At 42.0% G+C, this 25,230-nt stretch overlaps 1 protein-coding gene across 1 annotated transcript in view; it reads left to right on the forward strand.

Annotated features, from left to right (window-relative positions):
- LOC114569456 (transmembrane protease serine 9) overlaps positions 1-25,230 on the forward strand; it is a gene marked incomplete at its 5' end in the record, with an annotated part of 58,685 nt that overhangs the window by 13,260 nt on the left and 20,195 nt on the right. The window contains 3 exons of the mRNA XM_028599272.1: positions 21,864-21,884; positions 23,873-24,035; positions 24,131-24,396. Coding sequence (XP_028455073.1) covers positions 21,864-21,884; positions 23,873-24,035; positions 24,131-24,396 — 450 coding nt within the window. The remainder of the gene's footprint in view (positions 1-21,863; positions 21,885-23,872; positions 24,036-24,130; positions 24,397-25,230) is intronic.

A 25,230-nucleotide genomic window follows, 5' to 3' on the forward strand; every position in this document is an offset into this window, starting at 1 on the left:
TATATATGTGAGAGAAACAAAGCGAGTAGCGACTCTAGAGTCATATATATGTGACCACGGTGGGAAATCTGGAGCAGTAAACGTTAACTATCTCTTTGATATCATGTTGTTTACGGAGACGGAGAACCAGGAAATGCGTCGGGGATGTGGGGATATGTCAATGGGAAAAGCAAGCTACTAAGCCACGCCCACGGCAGTCGCTATGACGACCAGCCACGCTGAGGCGATACTAAAATATGCAATGGAAAACGGACGCACGTCGAGTCGAGGCGAGTCGAGCAGGTACCATGTAATGGAAAAACGCCAATAGTCTTGGTTGAGGCCTACCCAGGTGTCCACCAATTAACTAACGACCCCTCCCACACTGCCAGCTCAGCCAGGAAAGCCAGAGAAGCAAACAGCAGGCAGAAAAGGGAGGGGTCATAACACCCAAGGGCGTAAATCCCAAGGGGGTCGGGGGGGTCAGGAGCCCCCCCCCCCCATATAAGGGTTGTCCCCCCCCTAGAAAACCATGCTGTGTATTAACATAGAGATGTATACTTAAAATATCTGTGTAAGTAGTAAAACAATACATACCCCAAAAATGCTTTTTATGTTTAGGAACATTTTGAGTTCCCCCTCCTTTGCCTCACAGTGGTTTGGTCCACTGCCTGCTGTACGTTAGCAAAGCCTGTCTACGGAAAGCCGTTCCACTCCCTATTCAGCCCCATTGTACTGAATTTGGTTGCAGTTCCACTGGGGGTGATCGCGGTCCAGTGCAAAATGAATTTGACTCTATGGAGCTAGACGGCTAAATGTGTCTCTTTCGCCTGATTGTTGTTGAGAAACCTCAGATTTGATTGTAGTTTTTGCAAGTTCAACATGGGTTATAGTTCGAAAGTTGAATGAACGAGTACTTATGTCCTTTTGATTTCTTACAGGGTGAGTCGTCGTTGCCCATAACACGCTAGCATTCTGCTAATGAATGCTGATTGGTCAGTGAAGGACTGATTACGATCGGAGATCCAGCTTGACGGCATCCAAAGCAGAGCCTGAATGTCAGAGTGAATATTTTGGTGTGGTCTTTAAAACATCAGCAAACCTCTTTCTAGCATGTGTATCAACAGGGAGAGTCTTACCTGTAAGCTGTGTTGTTGATGCCTCGAGAGAAAAAAGGAAGCGACTCAGAGCTTGCCTAAGCAGCATCTCCGGCCGTATGTGTATGACGTCATTGACATTTTAAAAGGCTTTTAGAACAAAAAAACGACTTTAAAAAATCTAACACCCAGCAGTGTGTATTTTCTTTGCCTCCCCTTTCAAATGCAACATTCAAATTACTAGACAAAAAATTATATCCTGGCCTGTGAGCGCCCCCTATATGGAACTCTGGTGGAACTGCAACCAGTTCAGAAGCCGGGAGTAACGAGGGAGTGGAACTTCTTCCTATATTAGAAATTCTTTGACGTTAGGAATCGGATCTGCACTCAACTCACAGTCACATCGGAAGTGACAGGAATGTAGCTAGTAAGTAGTCGGTTCAAGGCTATTTTATTCACATTAAACATCGGATGACGTTGTTCTTTTCTCAAATAGAAATGATGCTGAGTAATTAATTTAGTCATGACGAAAAGTTTGCTATGTTAATAATATAATGTAACGTTACCTAGCTTTTTTAATTGCTTGTTGGATAGAAATGCACCCACTACAACTAATGTTACCATGGCGAAAAGCCTAACATTATGTGTGTGAACTGATATGAGGGTTAATATTGAAGATCTATCTACAGTTTAGGTCAGTATGATAAGTGGCAGATCAGTAGGTTTGCTGCAGACAGTGTGGCTCATTTGGCTGTCAGGGTGAGCAGATTGCTCTTCAGAAATTTTATGTTTTTGTCCCCCCACTGTTAGATCAGATTTACGCCCATGGTAACACCCCCCCCTCCATAAGAACGGGGTTCCTCTAAGAACCACGTCAATCATAAACACTAAACCTCATTCATCCATACTGTCTTTACATTATAATCAACAATACACTCTAAGGTTATGTTTGAAGGCAAATTAGCTAAATGGTTAATACATTACCCATTAGTCCCATGTAAATACCATTCCTTCTGGTTACTTCCCCCAAAGCAGTCCATCTGTCTCCAAGATCCAGCAACCCTGGCTATTACAGTAGCAATTTAAGGCAAGGAAAGACAGAGGAATAGGGGATAACTCAGAAAATAGAACAATTAAGAACATGAAATTAAAGATATAGGGGTGCGCGAGACAGCGCACCTGCGATTACATTGGTCAACCCCTTTTGATATGACGAATATCCAAATCATACGGTTGCAAGAACAACGACCACCTCATCAGTCTATGGTTGGGATATCCTCCCTCGTCGTATCCCCCATATCCTCCACCCTAACTTTGCATCCCCTTTCTGCGACCTCTTTTGCAGCCACCGGTGGACATCTCCTGCCTTGTGAGAGCTTTCTTCACCTCCACCTTGTTCCCATTGCTGACATGGTACTTTGTCAGCACCGCTTTGGTGGCGGAGTTGGTGTCCTCGAAGAAGACAAAGCCAAAGCCCCTCTTCCTGCCGGTCTGCTTGTCAGAGATGATCACAGCCTTCTCCACCACGCCGATGTGGTCTCTCACACGACAAAAACTTTCTTAACATTGGCGAGGATGTCAGGGTTATTAGCAACGTCCCGTGCTATGGCCCTTTTCAAATCCACGTCGTGGCTTTCGACAAAACTCACCACAAGGTCTATTTTCTAGCAGAAGTTTAAAGTCTCAATCTTTGATAAAACTTTTTCCAATTGCTATTTCTAAATTGATTTTTACACCAGCGAGGGAATGAACATGTGATCATGGCTGGGAAGGCTTCTCTGTTACACTGACAGAAGATCTCCTGGTTTGGTTCTGTACTCTGTGTAGGGCCAATGGGTCGTGGTGGATTCGGAGGGGTCGATGTGGAGGTTTCCCAGGAGGCAATGGGGGCAATGGGGGCGGTGGAGGAGGAGCACAACAGAGAGCCGGAGACTGGAAGTGTTTGAACCTGTAAGTTCAGGATTTATCTCTTCATGAAGGATCTGGATAGAAACATTTTATTCTACAAAATAATTTTATAAAAAGTATTGACTTTTTGTTCAAGGAAATCTCAGCTTTTATTAAATGTTTTGCATACACTGTATTGTGTTCATAGTTCATAATACAGCTTAATACAAATACTGTAAGATTTGTTTAATTGCTTTGGTATATTGAAACATATATACATACAAATCTCAAACAAATATAATTTTCTAGATGATTGCGCAAAGACCTAGCCGTAACTGTGGCAACCTGAACTTCTCGTGGTGCCCTGAAACCTGAGGATGCTGGTGGGATGGCCCCAATGGAAAGATGTTAGATTTTTGCAGTTTTTACATTGTAGTCTGTTATTGGAGGTGTATAGTTTTTATGCTGTTAACTTGAACTTTTATGTGTAACTAATTTGTTCTGCTATCTTGGCTAGGTCTATTTTATATCTCAATGAAACTAACTTGGTTAAATACAAATTTAATTTCACCCAAATTACAAAGAAACTCACTTTTGACTCATGACTTTGGTCGTGGAGATAGTTTTGATTTCATTTGCCCAGTTTTCATTGGAACTACTTTCTACCTAAAAACAGTTTACCACACTTTGTATAATGTAAATTATTGGATTAGTAATTGATTAATTACAAAGTGCATATCCTTTGAACAGGAGTCATTAACAATCATACTTTGTTGTTTCTTTTTGACTCACTCACTCACTTACACAGGGCTGCTCGATTATGGAAAAAATAACAATCACGATTATTTTGGTCAATATTGAAATCACGATTATTTAACACGTTTACTCATTAACATTTGGATATAATGGATAGTGTCCAGGGTATAATCTGTTAGTGTCTTTTATCTCACAGAGAGTCTTTGGATCAGAATAAAATCTGTTTTACTACTGTGAGTCGGTTCAGCTTTACAGATATCACACATAACGTTACACAGCTAATGAACAGTTACACAAACATAACACAATGTGCATCTCACATCACATGTTCACTTACTATGACCACTACTACTGTCATTACTAAACAAAATATCAACAATAATGTCATCGTCAGTAGGCTTATTTGCTAGCTAACCTTAGGAAAAATCCAGCACATAGACGGTACCTTAGAGTAACGCTACGTGAAACAGGTGATTTAACGTCCCAGCTCATTTACATACAGTTTTACAACAAAACTAAATGCTGAGGGAACATTAATATGTTTTTTCATGTTGGTTTTGAGCAGTATGCCTATGCACCCCCGCTAAGCTGGAACAAGTTTTAAACAGTTGGTGAATACAGCGTGCCAGGGGAATACAACGTCTACTACAGCGGGGGGCAAAGGCAGAGGGACAGCAGGGATGGCTAACGTTAGCTGTTCCCAGACAACTGAGTTGGATTTGCCTTTTTTTGCTCACCAAACGCACAAATCTTTACTCGCACTGAGTTTTTAAATTCCAGCGGATGATATGCACACAACTTGCCTCCCTGACTGGCTTTGGGAAGGGGGGGATGTGCGCGTGCGGATGTGCGCGTGCGGATGTCATTCAGAACACAAGACAAAATAAGAGTGTTCTTGCAAAACAAAACATGGCAAAATAATTGTTTTTTCTCGATTTATACTACTTTGCCTGCAGCAGTAGGGGCGGGCTTGTGGTTGTATTTTCATACGCTTCGTTGATCGGATTGGTTGATTTGGCCCGTCTATCATCAACATAGGTGATAGACAGATGGTTCATCCAATCAGCTAACCAGTATTTTCGCCCCTTCCCAAAAGTTCTCCAACGGAAAGTTCCCAGCCGAGCAAATGAGTCAGGTTAACATAATGCACTGTTTCCCACATATTAACTATACTTGGGCAACACACACAATATAATAAAGAATGGGTGTTTTTTTTTGTTTTTTTTTATACTCCCATGTCCATTTGCAGAATGAAACAGTTTTTGGTTGGTGTAATTGTTCATCCTGTCCACATTGGTCTAAAACAGACAAAAGAAGTGGGTATCTACCAAAGTTACTGTCTTTTCAGTGCCAAATTCCCTGGTAACACACTGAGTGCCAGATCCTGCCATCAAGGAAGAAGTTTAGAGTCATGTTATCAATTGTTACTACACAGTTTTTTTTTGTCGAATTCAACTTTGGTAAAACTTTGTTCTGTTGACAAAATAGCAATTTAAAAAGCAATTTGTGGTCAATGCCTGAAAGTTCCACATTTGTTATGTGTATAACAAACCTGCACTGTACAGACACGCAAAGGCACACACACACACACACACACACGTTCACCCTGTAGTTGTTGTTCATTGGTTGGAGGCCGATGATGTAATCTGTGTGTTGTTATTTGCAGGGGTGACCACAGACAGGAGCGGCGGGTCCGTCCCTACTAAATCATCCTCCATAGGACAAAGTCTCCCCTGTCCCACCTCCAATAGAAAGACCAGTGTGTGTCCCCTGTCCATACACCTTTTATATTATTCTGTTAACTTTGATCCTTTACATTCAGTGTGTAGAAAAATGTGACTATCCCTGTTTTTATTTGCGCTTGTTCATCTGACTCGTTGACCTCCATCCACAGTACGTTCTTCTGCTCAGTGAGGTCTCATTGCACACAGCTCTACAACTTAAAGCTGGGGTAGGCCGTTTTTTGTGTGTCATTGGGCAACATCTATAATAACCTTTTAATAATTTTGTAATTCCTGTGTTCTGAGAAAAACTTGACTGCTATGCTTTGTTTTCAGGCTTTAGAAAATGTAGCCCATGGAAAAAAAGAAGTCTAAAAGAGAGTCGCTAATAGTTTAGCATTCTGCTAACCGTACCCAAAGGCCCACAGCTGCAGCTAATTTAAGCTAATGTTTTTGAAGTTAGCTACTGTATAACCTAGAATCACAGTATGTCATATCAAAGGTCTTTACAAAGAAAACAGTACAGTAATTCTCATAGAATTGTTGCAAAATAACATTCATGAGGATGAAGTTAGTCTTGCTATCTCTACAGCGCTGTGGCAGCATCTCCAATAGTGGAGATGGCAAGGGGGTTATCCCTACAATGTGAGGACAAAGAGGGGGGGAAGCTGCAGAAGGAGGGCTGGATCTGCTGATTTTTTTTTTTTTTTTTCCAGAAAACTGCCTACCCCGGCACGCAAGCTTTCAGAAACATTTCAACAAGTCGAGTTTAACCATATTATCTAAACCACTTAATACATGTGCAGGGAGATTATGTTTCAGGTCTAATTTCAGTCTCAGATTTAAAAGAAATCTCTTTGGTGTGCATTCATTAACATTTTAAAATGAATTCCTAACATTGTAAAATAATAAATGTGTCAACATTATTATTAATTTGTCATGACCTGCTGTACTTGCAATTAAACAAATCTGTCTCTTGCATCCTATAACTATATTTTGTGAATATAAACATTTACTAATTTATTATTAAAATAAATCTAGAAGATTGAAGCTGTTGTTCTAGTTTGGAAATGGAAACGAAAGTGAATTTTGCTTTTAACATCAGAGCTTGTACTACTGTTAACACAGAACAGATATTAAAAGTAATGGATGATTATAACTTCATGTTTTATACATGTTTTTGTGTTTTCACTTAAAACCTGTTGATAGCTTGTGTTGTAATTGTGTAGCAGTCATTGTTGCTGCATGCTTAGATGTCAGCTGTGGAAACAAGTTAAGCTGGTGCCGCAACGGTTTACAGTCAAGAAAACCAAACCAGAAATCGGTTTGCTTTTCACAGTCAGTGACTTATGTGTGACTTCAGTCACTCATTGCAACCGTCACATTGTTTCTAAGTAATGGGTCAAGTTTAAGTCCTCGTAATTCTAAGAAACGTTGAGTATCTTGATTCTTTGAGATGTCAAACCTGTTATCAGCTTTAGTGATCTCATTTGTAGAACGGCTTCTATCTCACCAGCATTTTTATGATCTGAGGCATTAACCTTTTGTCTGACTGCCACACCTGTTTAGAACTTGGCACACTATTTAAGTTCAAAGAAGAGACTGATTTTTAATGATCGTATCATCAAAAAGTTAGTTGTAGGTGTCATTTATGTCAGGTAAACGAGTATAGCTGTTGCCCTGACAACGAACGTGTGCTAAATCCACTTTTGGTATAGGGGTCAAATTTCGGTGTAGGAACCTTATATAATAATGAACATAATGACCTTTACAGCATCTTCAGCTGCAGGTCCTCTAATGGCCAGAAGAAGAACATCTAGGAACTTTTCTCTCCCAATGATGTGGTTTTAAAAACTGTATATAAAAAAAATTAACTGACTGGTGTCTCAGTTGTTTCTATAGTTATTATAATAAAATGATCATCAAACTCCCTCAAAAGACCCACACCAACAACTAATCGGTCCTGCTAACAAGTATTGTGTGTGTATTCAAAGCCTGATTAAGGTGGAGCAGGTTGCACAGAGAATGCACCTTCATACACCTATAAATGAAGTTTAGGTTAGCTGAGGTGCAAAGAGTGTTGATAGATTTGACTGACACTAAATTATTATTAATCATTTGTCATACATCTTCTCACATGGTTTATCTAGCTCAAAATCATTTACCAGTGCTGTGCGGAGTTTACGACTTAACTTCTGCATACCTACCCATTTACCCATAGTCCCACGTGTATTTAATTTCAGTGAAGCCGACTTTCTTTTTGACCTTAGCATGTGTGAATGTTTATCTGGAAGATCCAGTTTGCTCTTGAAAAGATCATGTGTGTTCCTGGAAAAAAGCGCATCTTTGGCCAAAAGCAATCCCTCTAAAACTCCCCTTAATATATTATATATATATATATATACATACATATATACATATATATATACATACATATATATATATACATACATATATACATATATATATACATATATACATATGTACATATATATGTATATATATGTGTATATACATATATACATATGTATATATATATATACATACATATATATATACATATGTATATATATATATACATATATGTATATATACATATATATGTATGTATATATATATGTATATATATGTGCCACGTATATATATGTATATATATATATACATATATATATGTATATATATATTCTTGATATATATATATCCATCCATCCATCCATCTTCGTCCGCTTATCCGGTATCGGGTCGCGGGGGGAGCAGCTCCAGCAGGGGACCCCAAAATTCCCTTTCCCGAGCAACATTAACCAGCTCCGACTGGGGAACCCTGAGGCGTTCCCAGGCCAGGTTGGAGATATAATCCCTCCACCTAGTCCTGGGTCTTCCCCGAGGCCTCCTCCCAGCTGGACGTGCCTGGAACACCTCCCTAGGAAGGCGCCCAGGGGGCATCCTTACCAGATGTCCGAACCACCTCAACTGGCTCCTTTCGACGCGAAGGAGCAGCGGCTCTACTCCGAGCTCCTCACGGATGACTGAGCTTCTCACCCTATCTCTAAGGGAGACGCCAGCCACCCTCCTGAGGAAACCCATTTTGGCCGCTTGTACCCTGGATCTCGTTCTTTCGGTCATGACCCAGCCTTCATGACCATAGGTGAGGGTAGGAACGAAAACTGACCGGTAGATCGAGAGCTTTGCCTTCTGGCTCAGCTCTTTTTCGTCAACAGTGCGATAGATTGAATGTAATACCGCACCCGCTGCACCGATTCTCCGACCAATCTCCCGCTCCATTGTCCCCTCACTCGCGAACAAAACCCCAAGGTACTTGAACTCTTTCACTTGGGGTAACAACTCATTCCCTACCTGGAGTAGGCACTCCATCGGTTTCCTGCTGAGAACCATGGCCTCAGATTTAGAGGTGCTGATCCTCATCCCAACTGCTTCACTCTCGGCTGCGAACCGATCCAGTGAGTGTTGAAGGTCGCAGGCCGATGATGCCATCAGGACCACATCATCTGCAAAGAGCAGCGATGAGATCCCCAGCCCACCGAACTGCAACCCCTCCCCACCCCGACTACGTCTCAATATCCTGTCCTTAAATGTTACAAACAGGATTGGTGACAAAGCGCAGCCCTGGCGGAGGCCAACCCTCACCTGAAACGAGTCCGACTTACTGCCGAGAACCCGGACACAGCTCTCACTTTGGTCGTACAGAGATTGGATGGCCCTGAGAAGAGACCCCCTCACCCCATACTCCCTCAACACCTCCCACAGTATCTCCCGGGGGACCCGGTCATACGCCTTTTCCAGATTCACAAAACACATGTAGACCGGTTGGGCATACTCCCAGGCTCCCTCCAGGATCCTTGAGAGAGTGAAGAGCTGGTCCGTTGTTCCACGACCAGGACGGAATCTGCATTGTTCCTCTTCAATCTGAGGTTTGACTATCGGCCGAACCCTCCTTTCCAGCACCTTGGAGTAGACTTTACCAGGGAGGCTGAGAAGTGTGATACCCCTGTAATTGCACACACCCTCTGGTCCCCCTTTTTAAAAAGGGGGACGACCACCCCGGTCTGCCACTCCTTTGGCACTGTCCCAGACTTCCACGCAATGTTGAAGAGGCGTGTCAACCAGGACAGCCCCTCCACACCCAGAGCCTTGAGCATTTCTGGACGGATCTCATCAATCCCAGGGGCTTTGCCACTGTGGAGTTGTTTGACTACATCAGTGACTTCTACCTGGGAAATTGACAATGATCCCCCATCATCCTCCAGCTCTGCCTCTAACATAGAGGGCGTATTAGTTGGATTCAGGAGTTCTTCAAAGTGCTCCTTCTACTGCCCTATTACCTCCTTAGTTGAGGTCAACAGTGTCCCATCCTTACTGTACACAGCTTGGATGGTTCCCCGCTTCCCCCTCCTGAGGTGGCGAACAGTTTCCCAGAAGCACCTTGGTGCCGACCGAAAGTCATTCTCCATGTCTTCTCCAAACTTCTCCCACACCCGCTGCTTTGCCTCTTTCCCGGCAGAGGCTGCAGCCCTTCGGTACCCTGCAACCGCCTCTGGAGTCCTCTGGGATAACATATCCCGGAAAGACTCCTTCTTCAGTCGGACGGCTTCCCTGACCACCGGTGTCCACCACGGTGTTCGTGGGTTACCGCCCCTTGAGGCACCTAAGGCCCTAAGACCACAGCTCCTCGCCGCAGCTTCAGCAAAGGAAACTTTGAACATTGTCCACTCGGGTTCAATGCCCCCAGCCTCCACAGGGATGCACGAAAAGCTCAGCCGGAGGTGTGAGTTGAAAGTCTGTTGGACAGGGGCCTCCTCCAGACGTTCCCAATTTAGCCACACTACCCGTTTGGGCTTACCAGGTCTGTCCAGAGTCTTCCCCCACCCCCTGACCCAACTCACCACCAGATGGTGATCAGTTGACAGCTCCGCCCCTCTCTTCACCCGAGTGTCCAAAACATACGGCCTCAGATCAGATGAAACGATTATAAAATTGATCATTGACCTTTGGCCTAGGGTGCTCTGGTACCACGTACACTTATGAGCATCCCTATGTTCGAACATGGTGTTTGTTATAGACAATCCATGACTAGCACAGAAGTCCAACAACAAACAACCACTCTGGTTTAGATCAGGGAGGCCATTCCTCCCAATCACGCCTCTCCATGTGTCTCCATCATTGCCCACGTGCACGTTGAAGTCCCCCAGCAGAACAATGGAGTCCCCCACTGGAGCCCCATGCAGGACTCCAGTCAAGGTCTCCAAGAAGGCCGAATACTCCGAACTCTTGTTTGGTGCATATGCACAAATAACAGTCAGAGTTTTCCCCCCCACAACCCGCAGGCGTAGGGAGGCGACCCTCTCGTCCACTGGGGTAAACTCCAACGTAGCGCGTTCAGCCAGGGACTTGTGAGTATCCCCACACCCACCCGGCGCCTCACACCCTGGGCAACTCCGGAGAAGAAAAGAGTCCAACCCCTATCCAGGAGTATGGTTCCAGAACCGAGACTGTGCGTAGAGGTAAGCCCCACCAGATCTAACTGGTAGCGCTCCACCTCCCGCACCAGTTCAGGCTCCTTCCCCCACAGAGAGGTGACGTTCCACGTCCCCAGAGCCAGCGTCTGCTGCCCGGGTCTGGTCCGTCGAGGCCCCTGACCTTCACTGCCACCCGTGTAGCAGCGCACCCGACCCCAGCGGTTCCTCCCACAGGTGGTGGGCCCATGGGATAGAGGGGTTATATATATATATATATATATATATATATATATATATATATATATATATATTTTAAAAAGTATCACCCTCTCTTTAGAGGAGGTTTTACTGTGTTATTGTTATTGAATTAAAGTAGATTTAATCAACAGGACTTTAATGTTGAAGTGAAAACAGATCAGATTAGAGAATAAAATTATAAAAAGTATAAAAGACAAAATAAATATGTATTCATACCGAATCACTGGTGCAGCAGTTGGGTTTTTAAGTCACACATGGAAATTTCCTGTGTGCATTTGAAGGGTTTCAATTGTTTGCAGTGTAGATACATCTGTAGGTCCAACTTTTGGTGAGTCAGACAAAGTAACACTCACAAAGCTAGTGCTTGTCAGCAATGTTTTTATTATGGCATCAGTGTGCAAAAATGTTGATCAGTAACACACCTGGTTGGGATCACTGCAAGCAGCTCCGTGAAAAGGTGATTACATAAAAAGCCTCAGGATGGATACAAATACAGAGAACATGCCAGTCCCAGTACAGTCCAATTAATCAGTTAGAAATGATTGGTTCACAGTGGGATTTTTACAAGGGATGCACCGAACCCACTGGTTAAGATTCTGCCGAACCCCGAACCGAACCAAACTCTACTCCCATCCTCCACTCCCATCTTTTATCTTTTATTTTATTTCTAATATTTTATTTTTTATTTAATACATACTGTATACTGTGTACGTATACTTATACTTTACTTATATTGTTTATATTCTATTTAGAGAATGTGTGACATGCACCAACGCAAAAAGAAATTCCTTGTATGTGTTAAAAACATACTTGGCAATAAATTCAATTCAATTCAATTTTATTTATAGTATCAAATCATAACAAAAGTTATCTCGAGACACTTTACAGATAGAGTAGGTCTAGACCACACTCTATAAATTCCAAAACCCCAACAATTACAGTAATTCCCTCAAGAGCAAGCATTAGCAGTGGCTATTGCGACAGTGGCAAGAAAAAACTCCCTTTTAGGAAGAAACCTCGGCAGACCCAGACTCTTGGTAGGCGGTGTCTGACGGGCCGGTTGGGGCCGTGATGAACAGTGGTGATAACAGTCACATTAGAAGTCACATTGACTTCGAAGGTTATCGTGGAAGTTCATGTCATAGCAGGGCACATCGTGTCATACTGAGTAGTGCAGTCTCCTATACCAGATCCTGACTACTCTGTGCATAGGAACATCACAGCAGGGCGTTGCGGGATGTGACGTGGCGCTGCAGAGCATGGGTGGGTGCGGCGGGTGCAGCAGGACGCAGCAGGATGCGGCCGGGAAATGCAGAGAATCGCAGAGCATAGCTCTGCGAAGAAGAAACATAAGGACTCCGGGGAGTAAACTCCCCAGAGCTAGATTAGTAACAAGCATTTCTGGGACAGGATGCATACAAAAGTAACAAGTAGAGATGAGAGAGCAGCTCAGTGTGTCCCCGGCAGTCTAGAATTGTAATAGCATAACTTAAGAGAGGCAGGTTAAAGAGAGGTGCCTGGTCGGGCTAGAACTCTCCCCAACCGGATCGGGCTGTACTGGCCTGCCTCCCTCTACTCTCGCTAGATTATTAATTATACAGTATATAAAACTGATGACTACGAGGAGAAGCAGGTGGGCCGGGTTAGGCGGACGCTGCAACTCCTCACTCCTTAACTATAAGCTTTATCGAAGAGAAGAGTTTTCAGTTTACTCTTAAATGTGGTGACGGTGTCTGCTCCTCGAACCCAGACTGGGAGCTGGTTCCACAATACTGGAGCCTGATAGCTGAAGGCCCTGGCCCCCAGTCTACTTCCAGAGACTCTAGGAACCATAAGTAGCCCCGCATTCCGGGAGCGCAGTGCTCTAGTGGGACAATAAGGTACTATGAGCTCTTATTGACCATTTAGAGCTTTGGAAGTCAGGAGGAGGATTTTAAATTCGATCCTATATTTCACTGGAAGCCAATGCAGAGAAGGTAATACAGGAGAAATATGATCTCTTCTCTTAGTTCTCGTCAGAACACGTGCTGCAGCATTCTGGATCAGTTGGAGAGTCTTAAGGGACTCATTTGGGCAACCTGATAATAAGGAATTGCAGTAATCTAGTCTAGAAGTAACGAATGCATGGACAAGATAAAGCTTTTCTGATTCTGAGCCTCAGTCTATTAACACAGTAAACACAATGAAGTAAACAACGTCCACAGCCTCTAAAATAGTTAAATGTAACAACTTAATGTTGAATTCACAAACTCTTTCCACATTGTAGGAAAGCACATCGCTATCGCCAGATGAGTGACAATTTTGTTTGGCAAATTTCCACTAACCAGTGTATGATGAAGGCATGTTGGGTGGGTGAAATTAGAAAGCTAAAGTTAGCTAACAAGCAGCAGCTGGCTGTTCGGTCGCTCCGCTCCCACTGTAGGGAGACTCATTTGCCAAGAGAACAGCTGACAGCCCAGGAGTGGCACTGTCTGGTTAACACAAGTTTTTAGCTGTGACTGTCCTTCCTTACCTGAAGTTGCTGCATTTTGGCTGCTGTCTATAGATTGCTTCATGCACAACTCAGACGCAAATGTCTTAACAGAGGTGATGCTGTTTATTGTTTAGGGTCCTTGCCACCACGAGACAAATCGGGATTGCAAATTGAACACGTAGCTCTACTTGAATGGCCTTCTTTTGACTGAAAGTACTGCCAAACAACACTTTTTCTGCTCACAAGTTCCATTTTCACTTTCTCACAGCCTGCTGCATTGAACACTACACCTAACCACGCCGTCATTAACGTATGTCGACCAGCATAGCGCGCGTAGTGCAAGCATAACTCTACAAAGAGTATATAAGTAACAACAGCGTTCAATCCAAGATGGCGGAGCTGCAGCTCAGTCATGGTGCGTTTGTAGCAATGGAATGTTCTCTTGTTACTTCTATACTCTTTGACATGAGCAGAAAATCAACACGTTTGCCTGTTTTTCTCGAGTTTCTCCTCTCGTTACTTCTCTTTGGTACCGTTCGGCAGGTTCGACAGTAGCTGAACTCCATCAAAAAGCCCAATATTCGTCCGATTCCGAACTTGATCCGGAATTCTGGGTTTGGTGCATCCCTAATTTTTACTGCTTCCTGTCCTGTCCCTGTGACTCAGCCTGACATATTTACTAATTTTGAACACTTCTGGGTCTCGTCAGAGCTTTAACATGAGAAACATGCCCAGAGATCACAGTAAACCGTGACGTTTGACCTTTATGATGTTGACAGTTTCTGCTGATTCACTTTTGTTCCCAAACAATGACAACCTGTACCTGAAACCACATATGGCTCATTTCCTCTCTGAAACCTGGTGCAGTTTGACCAGTTTGCAGAAAGTCAGTGTTGATAGATGGAGGTCAACGGTGAATCAGCTGCGTCACCTTCAGGAACTGAAATAGAAATAACTTCTGTGTGCAGGGTTGAAAGTCAGGTTCTGTCTGTCCTTATTTTTAGGTTTGAGCTTTTCTCCAAGTTTTACTTTATATTTCATCACTGTTGTTTACAAACCTTTAAAGCCCATGAACATTTTCTTTCAAATCTAGTAATTATCTTTAATATAAAAAAACACCCAGAAGTATTATTTATTAAGAGTCAAACTGAAAGCTTATCAGGGGGGCTCCAACCTGTAACATCATGCTGTTTTCAAATGAAACAGAAAAATAATGACTTTTGTTGTATGTTTGTTGCATTTGTCTTAATTTAAATGTTCTAATTTAGCACATTCAATGAATATAAAAAAGGTTTTGTCACAAAATAGTAAGTTGAGTTCATGTGACAAAGCAATTGATATTACAAAAGATTTTAAGTGAAATCAACTTGGCATTCAGTGTTTTGAACTTAAACTAACAATTCCACACTTTCAAGCATTTAAGTTTTCATAAACCATTATTTAACATTTTTAAGGCAACCGGTTTCCTCAAACTTTTTAGATAAATTCAACTCATCCGGGCTTACAGTGTATCCATTGCATTGACTTGAACTCATCAAGTGCTAACCTTTATATCTGTACGTTGTCTGTCATGGTGTTTTAATTGTGAAATAATGAAGACTACAGGTATGCCTAACAGTTTAGTTTCTTAAATAATAATGTAATGTAATGAATTGGTTTGACAATTAAAAGGACCAAACCGGGTTGTGTTTTTACAGGTTTGATCTCAATCACTACAGAATAATATGTTAACTCCACATTCCTTCTGTCTGTTTTACAAATCATCTCATCAGTTTTTAGATTTTATTTCTTTCCTTTCAGGCAGTCAGTCAGAAAGACATTCCATCACTGTCAGCATCATGTGTGTCTCACTGGTTGATTTAAAAGCAAAACACTGCGCAATTATAAAGTAATAACCAGTGGTGTAAAAAAGTACATTTACTCAAGTACTGCACTTAAATACAATTTTGATGTTCTTAAATATTCATTTTTTCTGCTACATTGTACTTCTACTCCACTACAACTGTAGTTTGCCAGTTTAGGTTTTTCATTTAAAACATATGATCAACAAATAAAATATGATAAATTTTATAAATGAAACATTAAACAGATTTAAAAGCAGTTCCAATGAGCTCCACCTTGGCCATCTTTTTTAATGCTATTTATTTGATAGCATGAATAAACATGCAGCATGTTGACATGAAACAAAGGGCCACGGGTCGAATGCAAATCCGGGGCACTGCTAAATAATGAGTACTTTTACTGTTGATGCTTTAAGTATTTTTAGTTAATAGTACTTTTGTATTTGAATGCACGACCTTTACTTGTAACAGAGTATTTCTACAATGTGGTAGTACTACTTCTACTTAAATAAAAAGATCAGGGCATTTCTGCCACCACTGACACAAATAAAACCAAACCATATGTTGATTATCAAGTTTTAGGGGGAGGTAAACCTGAGCCATCCACTTAATGGTAAAATAAGCAAAAGCACTGACGCATTGACTGGAACTCATCAAGTGCTTTAAACAGTGGCTGAACAAGTATTTCTTTACCTCAGTAAAAATATTGATACAGTAATGAAAAAAAAAAAAAAATTACAGGTCAAAGTCCTTCATTAAAAGTCCTATATAAAAAGTCAGTAAAATGCAGTTAAACGTACAATTTGTAACTTTCTGCCGCTAGGGGTCTCTCAACCAAAACAATGGACGGTGAAACGGGACTTTTGATGACGTTGGGAAGTTGCGTGGAATTATGGGAGTTTTTAGTGTTAAACACCGTCGCTGCCGGTTACAATCATATATATGTCAATGGTTAGAATGCATCAATTCACGGACGGGTTTACCCATTCAAGTTTATTCACGTTACATTTATTCATGTTATTGTAATAAAATAGCTGCAGTTTCCCCAACATAATTACGTTTTTCTTGATTAGATTTGTATTTGTAGCTGACCAGTTAGCTAGTGAGCCAGCAAGCTAACAGTAGCCAGCAGCTAAAACACAACAAATTTCCAATGCACATTTCACATATCAATGTCACCTTTTGGATGGTTTCAACACCGGGGCGGACGGGGTTTGTTGTAACGTTAGCTAGCTACTAAACGAGGCTGAGAGACGGGTGTGTGTGGGGATTGCCGGGGAAATCTCTGCGACAGCGAGCCAGGACGTTTGATGCCTGTTGTGCAGCAGCAGAACATCTCCCAGCTGCCCGGAATTATCACTTTTCAGTAATGTTAACTTTTCGTTTTGGTGCTTAACCCACCTTTTGTCGGGTTAATTTAGCTAACCGTAAAGACAGCTAAGCGCGAAGGGGGGAGAAATTCGGCAGGGAGGAGATTTTCGACACATACACCGGGAGCGCTACAGAGATGTAGCTACCGCTATGGATGGCCACTGTTGTGACTCGGTGCTGGTTCTGATATAGTCTGTTTCCCGACGTTTAATTAAACTGCCGTTAGCGTCGTTAGCACCAGGCACTGGGGATTAGTTCTAGCCGGGGGGGTTGCTAGCTATATGTCCTGGGGCTGTTGTCAGCTGTCATCCCGACTGAGTTTCTCTGCGCCGGGGGAGTGAGGCAGACAGACCGGGGTGTGCTAGCTAGCTAAATTAGCATTAGATTAATCGTCTATCTATACAGCTAACGTTAACGTTACTAGTGAGGTTATTCGTGGGTTTGCTCAGTCCTGTTAACTGTGGTCGAAACAGTCATACTAAAGATAACTTTATTAGCGTGTTGAACGATGTTGTAACCTCATAATGTTACCCACAAAGCATTAGCATCAACGTTAGCACATTGTAGTAACGTTAAGCTGGTATCGATATTGAACTTACAAAATAGATAAGGTCTCTGTTGTATTACTGTGATAAAAAGTGGGATGTAATTAATCACAAAATGATGCTGTATGGCAAAAAAAAAGCAGTACTACGGTTACAAGTATTTTTTTTCTGTGACATTGTATGATTTACAATTACTCCTGAACGTATCATCTTGGTGCCAGTGTTCTGACAGAAGTTAGAGTAACTGGAGGGTGAAAGGTTATATGACGCCACTGACGGGCGACTAAAGGAAACGTGCCGTGTCTGAAAATAAAATAATAGATTTCTCTGGGTTTGACATTTGGTGGAAACATTTGGGATAGTGTAAGAACACAACTCATAAAAATATATAACATAGGTATGGTCGTTTTTAGACATTTTAAAGCAGAAATGTTACATATTGTACCTTTAAAGTATCACCAGTAAAAGTACAGAAGTTTTCTCAGTGCAATGCAGTAAAAGTACATGTAGTGCAGAGAAGTGTCTCTGTCTGTGACTGATATCTGATTCTATGTGACATTATTAGATATTAATACTGAATCATCAATGTGAGAGCAGCATGTTACTGTTGTAGCTGCTCCAGGTGGAGCTTTATCTACAGTTAGATAGTTTGGTCCAGTGGTTCCCAACCTAGGGCTCGGGCCACTCCAAAGGGTCACCAGACAAATCTGAGGGGTCGTCCGATGATTAATGGAAGAAGAAGAAGAAGAAGAAGAGAAGAAGAAGAAGAAGAAGAAGAAGAAGAAGAAGAAGAAGAAGAAGAAACTAAGCTCTGATAGACAAATCTGTTTTCACTTTCAGGACTTTTCTCCATGTCATGTAACTCTTATGTAGATACGTTCAAGTAAAGTGGTACTGAAATGTCTCTTTGACTGAGACACAACACTGATTTTTAAAGGGGCTCACAAGTCAGAACGTTTCATTTGTAACAATTCATTGCATTTTATACTTTTATTTTTTATGTTTTTAGTTACTACAGATGTGAAATAAATGTAAAAAAGAAAACCATTCTCCTGTGAATGTACAAGTGGACTAGACCTAAAATGTGGCATTAAAAAAAAAACATAATAAGAACAGTACTTGTGTGAATGTAGTTACTGTAGTCTAGAGAGGACATGTTTGATATCCGGTTAAACAGGTAGTTTGCAGTGATTAGGCAAGTCTTTTGTCAGGTAACAATGTTTGTGTTACTGTTTGGGAGGTATAGAGAGAGAGGGGAAAGGGAAGAGCACAAGAAGATTATTTAATGCCGGAGTAGATCTGATGGTATGTACTTACAGTTATGGCTCTCTACAAGGTGATCGGTGCGGTGGCTTTGCTGACTCTCCTGACACACGGTAAGGACCCTCCTCACTGCACACACCTGAACCAATCATGTTTGAGATCTCCTGGGTGGAAGCACACTGAGGAGGAAGTCAAATATTGTAATTAATTAAGTTAGTAAGTAGTGAAGTAAAACAAGTGCAAGTCCTGTATTCAAAATACTACTTTTGAAGTAAATAAAAAGTACTTGGGGATCAAAAACCCTCCATCTCTGTGATCCTGTCACACTGAGTGTAGAATGCATGAATAAAAGGCATGGCAAGTTTATTTATACAGCACATTTCTGACACACAGACAAGCACAAGGTGCTTTATTATATAACTAAATAGGACCATTTATAAAATAAAATCAGTAGTGTTTCTACTGATTTTTATTTAGATTAGAGGTAGATTAAAAGAATTTAAGAAGTGCAAAAGATGAGAAGCTTTGCATATCTCCTCCGGGGGGCTGTGGATTTCCAGAGCTGGGACGGAGTAGGAACGCAGCCGTTCCGCAGTCAGTGAAAATACACATATTGTCTTTAATGGAAACCTAATGACTCCGCCGCCGTTCCGGATTGTTTGCAGATCCACGGAAAACAAAACATGCACAGAAACAAAACATCCGGTTGATTTTCAAAATAAAATACACTTGCTCTCGTGGGTCCTCGGGACTTCAGCTCTCAGTCATGGCCGTAGCCACACCGCGACAAATCCGGACCTGGTGGGTATTGAAGGACGGCAGAGCATGGAGCCGACATGCAGCGCAGCTGATTCGCAGCTGTTCTGCAGTTGGTGTAAATAAGTAGTTAGTGTTTGTCTCAAGCTATCAATATTTTTGACATACTTTTAAAATTTTGCAGAGTCAAGATTTAATTTATTTTATCACTATAAGTGTTGTCATGTGTCAATGAGAGGGTTAGACAGTGTTGTCATTTTCATTATGTAAGATTAAGACTGGGTGGGGTTGTACTGGAACTTTTTTCTGTTCTGCTTTTTTACCCCACAATGAACATTAATTTATAAGGTACAGTAAAACATATTGCACATACAAAAAGCATAAAAAGATATATATGAATGAGATATACAGTATATATATTATGAAAATGAACGATAACATTTAGATAATGAATAAAATAAACAAATAATCAAATCAAGATCAACACGTGATGCAAGAGCAAAAATAATTATAGCTGCAAGCAGCGATGGACGGGCCCTCGCGCCTCGCCGCATGTTGGGGTTACTGGTGCACGCCGCTCCTTGCGACCGTGCAGTGGCACGGCACTCAGACACCGCAAATCGTCAACAATGAAAAGGGAACTCTCTGCCGAGTTCAACGATACCTCACACAAGACTCTACCTTACATGGGTCAGCACTTATGAAAGGGGCGTGGTTTAAACATAGGGGACGGGCCAAACCATCACCAATGAAGAACGAAGTCTCTGCTGAGTTCAATGATACCTCACACAAAGGTATACCTTAAACGATTGAAATGTTATGATAGGGGGCGTGGCTTAAGCATAGGGGGCGGGCCAAACCATCACCAATGAAGAAGGAACTCTCTGCTGAGTTCAATGACACCTCACACAATACTCTACCTTAAACGGTTCAAATGTTATGAAAGGGGGCGTGGCCTGAGTAAGTGGGCGTGGTCATATTATAGGGGGCTGCTCAGTATCACATGTAGACCACACATTATAAGTTTCATGTAAATCGGATGATATTTGTCATATAAGGAGCATTTCCTGTTGCCAGCGGGGGGTGCTATGACCAAAAGTCAATTTTGGCCTGTAGGTGTCCTCAGTCCTGGACCCTTGTTAATTCTGAGAAATTTCGGGCAGATACGGCAACGTACACTCAAGTTACAACAACTTCTTTGTTCATCGCTAAACACTCAAAATGGCCACCACGCCACGCCCACACCGTCTGACGAAGTTTTTCTTTTAATAACTTTTCATCTGTAAGGTGTTGAGATGATACAGACCAAGTTGGAAGTTACAGACCAAGTTTGAAGTCCATCGGATGAAATCTCTAGGAGGAGTTCGTTAAAGTATAGCACCTTGACTTTTAGGCCTACTTACTGTTGCCACTAGGGGGCGCTATGACTTTAAGTAAATATCGGACTTTATTTGTCCTCAGGGTTGGACTCTTATGAATCCTGAAAAGTTTTGAGCCAGTTGGACAATGGACACTCGAGTTACACCCTCTTCCTGTTTTGATGGCAAAATGCACAAAATGGCTGCCCCGCCACGGCCACGCTCTATGACGAAAAGTTTTTTTTTTAACAACTTTTCATCTTTAACATCTTAAGATGGCACAGACCGAGTTTGAAGTTGATCGGATGAAATCTCTAGGAGGAGTTTGTTAAAGTACAACATGTGGAAATGGCCAAAATCGCACTAATTTCAAACTTTGAAATCAAAATGGCGGACTTTCTGTTGGGTTTAGGGTATGGCTCCAATGACGTTTTTTGTACAGCTGGACATGTTACATATGTGTACCATATGTTTTGTGAGTCTACGTTAAACGTACTGCAGGGGCTTAATTTTTTTCACTTTGTAGGGGGCGCTAGCGAGCCATTTTTGCACGCCTATTCCCAAAACCCTTAAAATACATAAATTTTCACCAGACTTGATGCGATCGCCAATTTTGGTGAGTTTTTGAATATGTTAAGCTCCTCAAAAAGCCAATTTACTTGCAGAAAATAATTCCTTCTGTTTCAATAGGGCCTTCGCCGCTGTCGGCGCTCGGGCCCTAATAAAAGTAAGGTTGTTGTTTGTGAGTCCCACAAACTTTATGGAAGTAATACTGAATGGGTGAGTGCTCCTTTAAGTACTCTGACAGTTTTTAGTCAAAGAAAAATAAATAATTTCCACATAGTTCACATTCATAAAAAAACTAAATGAAAGTGTGCCTCTGTTAAAGTATCAGTGGTTATCTCTTCTATATTGTATAATCACAGTACCAAAAGCAAATTCATTCAGCAGTTCATTTCAGTTCACGCGAAGAAAAATTATTTGTTATAATTTTTAATTTCTATGGTTACAAATGATCACATTAGGCATCAGTAAATATAAATACGTTTTAAATGTGATTATGTGTTTGTTTCCTATTTTTCAGAGTCTCACTCACAACTAGATGGTAAGTCAGTTTTATGCACACTTCTTTACTTTAACCTAGCAGTCAACATGTTGTTTAGTTGTTTTGTTGATATCTTCATAGTTGTTAGTATTTGCTTTCAAACCCAGTAAAAGCAATGAAATGTGTAGACTTAAATTGAAATTAAAGCTGCGAGCAGCGATGGACGGGCCCTCGCGCCTCGGCGCGCGTCGGGGTTACCGGCAGACGCCGCTCCTTGCGACCATGCATTTGCGCGGCACTCAAACGCTGCAAATCGTCACCAATGAAAAGGGAACTCCCCGCCGAGTTCAACGATACCTCACACAAGACTCTACGTCATACGGTTTATTAGCTGTGAAAAGGGCCGTGGCTAAAGCATAGGGGGCGGGTCAAACCATCACCAATGAAGAAGGAAGTCTCTGCTGAGTTCAATGATACCTCAAACAAGACTCTACCTTAGATGGGTCAGCATGTATGAAAGGGGGCGTGGCTTGAAGATAGGGGGCGGGCCAAACAATTACCAATGAAGAAGGAAGTCTCTGCTGAGTTCAATGATACCTCACACAAGGGTCTACATTAAACGGGTCATTAGTAATAAAAGGGGGCGTGGCTTAAGCTTAGGGCGTGGGTCAAACCATCACCGAAGATGAATGAAGTCTCTGCTGAGTTCAATGACACCTCACACAAGACTCTACTTTAAACGGTTCAAATGTTACGAAAGGGGCGTGGCTTGAGTAAGTGGGCGTGGTCATATTATAGGGTGCGGCTCAGTATCACATGTAGACCACACATTCTGAGTTTCATGTAAATCGGATGATGTTTGTCATATAAAGCGCTTTTCCTTTTGCCAGCGGGGGACGCTATGACCAAAAGTAAATTTTGGCCTGTAGGTGTCCTCAGTCCTGGACCCTAGTCAATCGTGAGAAATTTCGGGCAGATACGACAACGTACACTCAAGTTACAGCAATTTCTTTGTTCATCGCTTAACACTCAAAATGGCCACCACGCCACGCCCACACCGTCTGACAAAAAGTTTTTCTTTTAATTACTTTTCATCGTTAAGGTGTTGGGATGGTACAGACCAAGTTTGAAGTCCATCGGATGAAATCTCTAGGAGGAGTTCGTTAAAGTATAGCACCTTGACTTTTAGGCCTACTTCCTGTTGCCACTAGGGGGCGCTATGACTTTAAGTAAATATCGGCCTATATTTGTCCTCAGGGTTGGACTCTTATGAATCCTGAAAAGTTTTGAAGTAATCGGACACTGTACACTCGAGTTACACCCACTTCCTGTTTCGGCGGCGAAACGCACAAAATGGCCGCCCCGCCACGGCCACGCCCTATGACGAAAAGTTTTGCTTTTAACAACTTTTCATCTTTAACATCTTAAGATGGCACAGACCGAGTTTGAAGTTGATCGGATGAAATCTCTAGGAGGAGTTCGTTAAAGTACGACATGTGGAAATTGCCAAAATCGCACTAATTTCAAACTTTCAGTTCAAAATGGCGGACTTCCTGTTGGGTTTAGGGTATGGCTCTAATGAAGTTTATTTTACGTCTTGACATGATACATATGTGTACCAAATTTCGTGAGTCTACGTTAAACCCACTGCAGGGGCTCAATTTTCTTAACTTTCTAGGGGGCGCTAGTAGGCCATTTTTGTGCGCCTATTCCCGAAACCCTTACAATACGTACATTTTCACCAGACTTGATGCGACCGCCAATTTTGGTGAGTTTTTGAATATGTTTAGCCCCTCAAAAAGCCAATTTACTTGCAGAAAATAATTCCTTCAGTTTCAATAGGGCCTTCGCCGCTGTCAGTGCTCGGGCCCTAATAAGAATAGTTTCTCCTCTGTTACTTAGGACTGTTGGATTAGAAACACCTGAGAGCATCCCAGGATCATAATCCTCAACCAACAGTTAAAGTTTATAATCCCAGCAGTGCTCAGTGGTAATCCAGGGAGAGGGGAGTATTGCTCACTGTGTTCTTATTGTCTGTCTCTCTGCAGTGTGCGGTATAACTCCGCTCAACACCAGGATTGTTGGAGGACAGAACGCCCCTTTGGGTAACTGGCCCTGGCAAGTCAGCCTGCAAACATCTGGAAGACACTTCTGTGGAGGATCCCTCATTAACAGTGAATGGGTGCTGACTGCTGCTCACTGCTTCCCAAGGTAAGCACTAAGGAGCAGATTCTCTTAGGCAGGGTTTTTGTGTTTGCTTAACTGCTGTGCTCTTAACTTCTTTGCACTGTTTTGTTTCTCTTTAGCATCCGAGCCAGTCTGACTGTGTCTCTGGGTCTCCAGAGTCTACAGGGACCCAACACCAATGGGGTGTCTCGGACGGTCACAAAGGTCATTGTAAATTCTAACTATAACGCCATAGCTAATGACAACGACATCTGCCTCCTGCAGCTCTCCTCACCGGTGACGTTCACAGATTTCATTGTTCCTGTCTGCCTGGCAGCTCCAGGCAGCACCTTCTTCAGCGGCGTTAGCTCCTGGGTGACCGGCTTTGGCAACATTGCATCCGGAGGTGGGTCAGAGAGCAGCTAGGTTACATTTATTTCTTTCAATACAATGGTGACAACAACTAAGTTTAATTACTCAGATATTTAAATGTTAAAATGAGTACCACCTTCCTTTACACATAAAGCAATAAAATAGAGTTTTAGAAATATCATTAACTTTATAAATATTTTATAAAACAACCCATGATACAAAAGATAAATTGTTGCAAAGAGCCTCTGCAGTAAAGAGTTTGTTCTGGTGATGGTGCTCGAGGAAAGGTCACTAAAGTTCACATGTGGAGAACAAAGTGTTCAATGTGTTATCTTCATTAAAAAAAAAACATTTCCAAAAGCTGATTTTGAAAAACAAATTTCAAATTGTTTTCATCCATGTTCGGTTGCAATCCGTCTTCTTCTTCATTGTCTTTGTTGGTGCATGTAGCCAGGGACGGACTGGGGCTAAAAAACAGCCCTGGACTTTCTCCCAAATAGGCCCATCATCCGGCCATTCGTCCCTAGCCGTGTGCGACAGACACTAGCCAGGATATCCTGATACTATGCCACAATACTGTAGCCCAGGGGTCTCAAACTCAATTTACCTGGGGGCCGCTGGAGGCAGAGTCTGGGTGAGGCTGGGCCACATCAGGTTTTTCACAAGAACAGCTTTGTTAAAAAATTATTTTTATATCTTTTATTATTTTGACAGAGAGAGAGAGACCTCATATTAACTCTCTAAGTGCCATTGACGTGTGTGTGTGTGTGTATATGTTAATGTGTATATATATATATATATATATATATATATATATATATATATTGTGGGGGGGCTCTATTTAGGGGGGTCCGGGGGTGTAAAAAAA

The sequence above is a fragment of the Perca flavescens genome, chromosome 15 (assembly GCF_004354835.1).
Source record: "Perca flavescens isolate YP-PL-M2 chromosome 15, PFLA_1.0, whole genome shotgun sequence".
In the NCBI taxonomy this organism is placed as follows: Eukaryota; Metazoa; Chordata; class Actinopteri; order Perciformes; family Percidae; genus Perca; species Perca flavescens.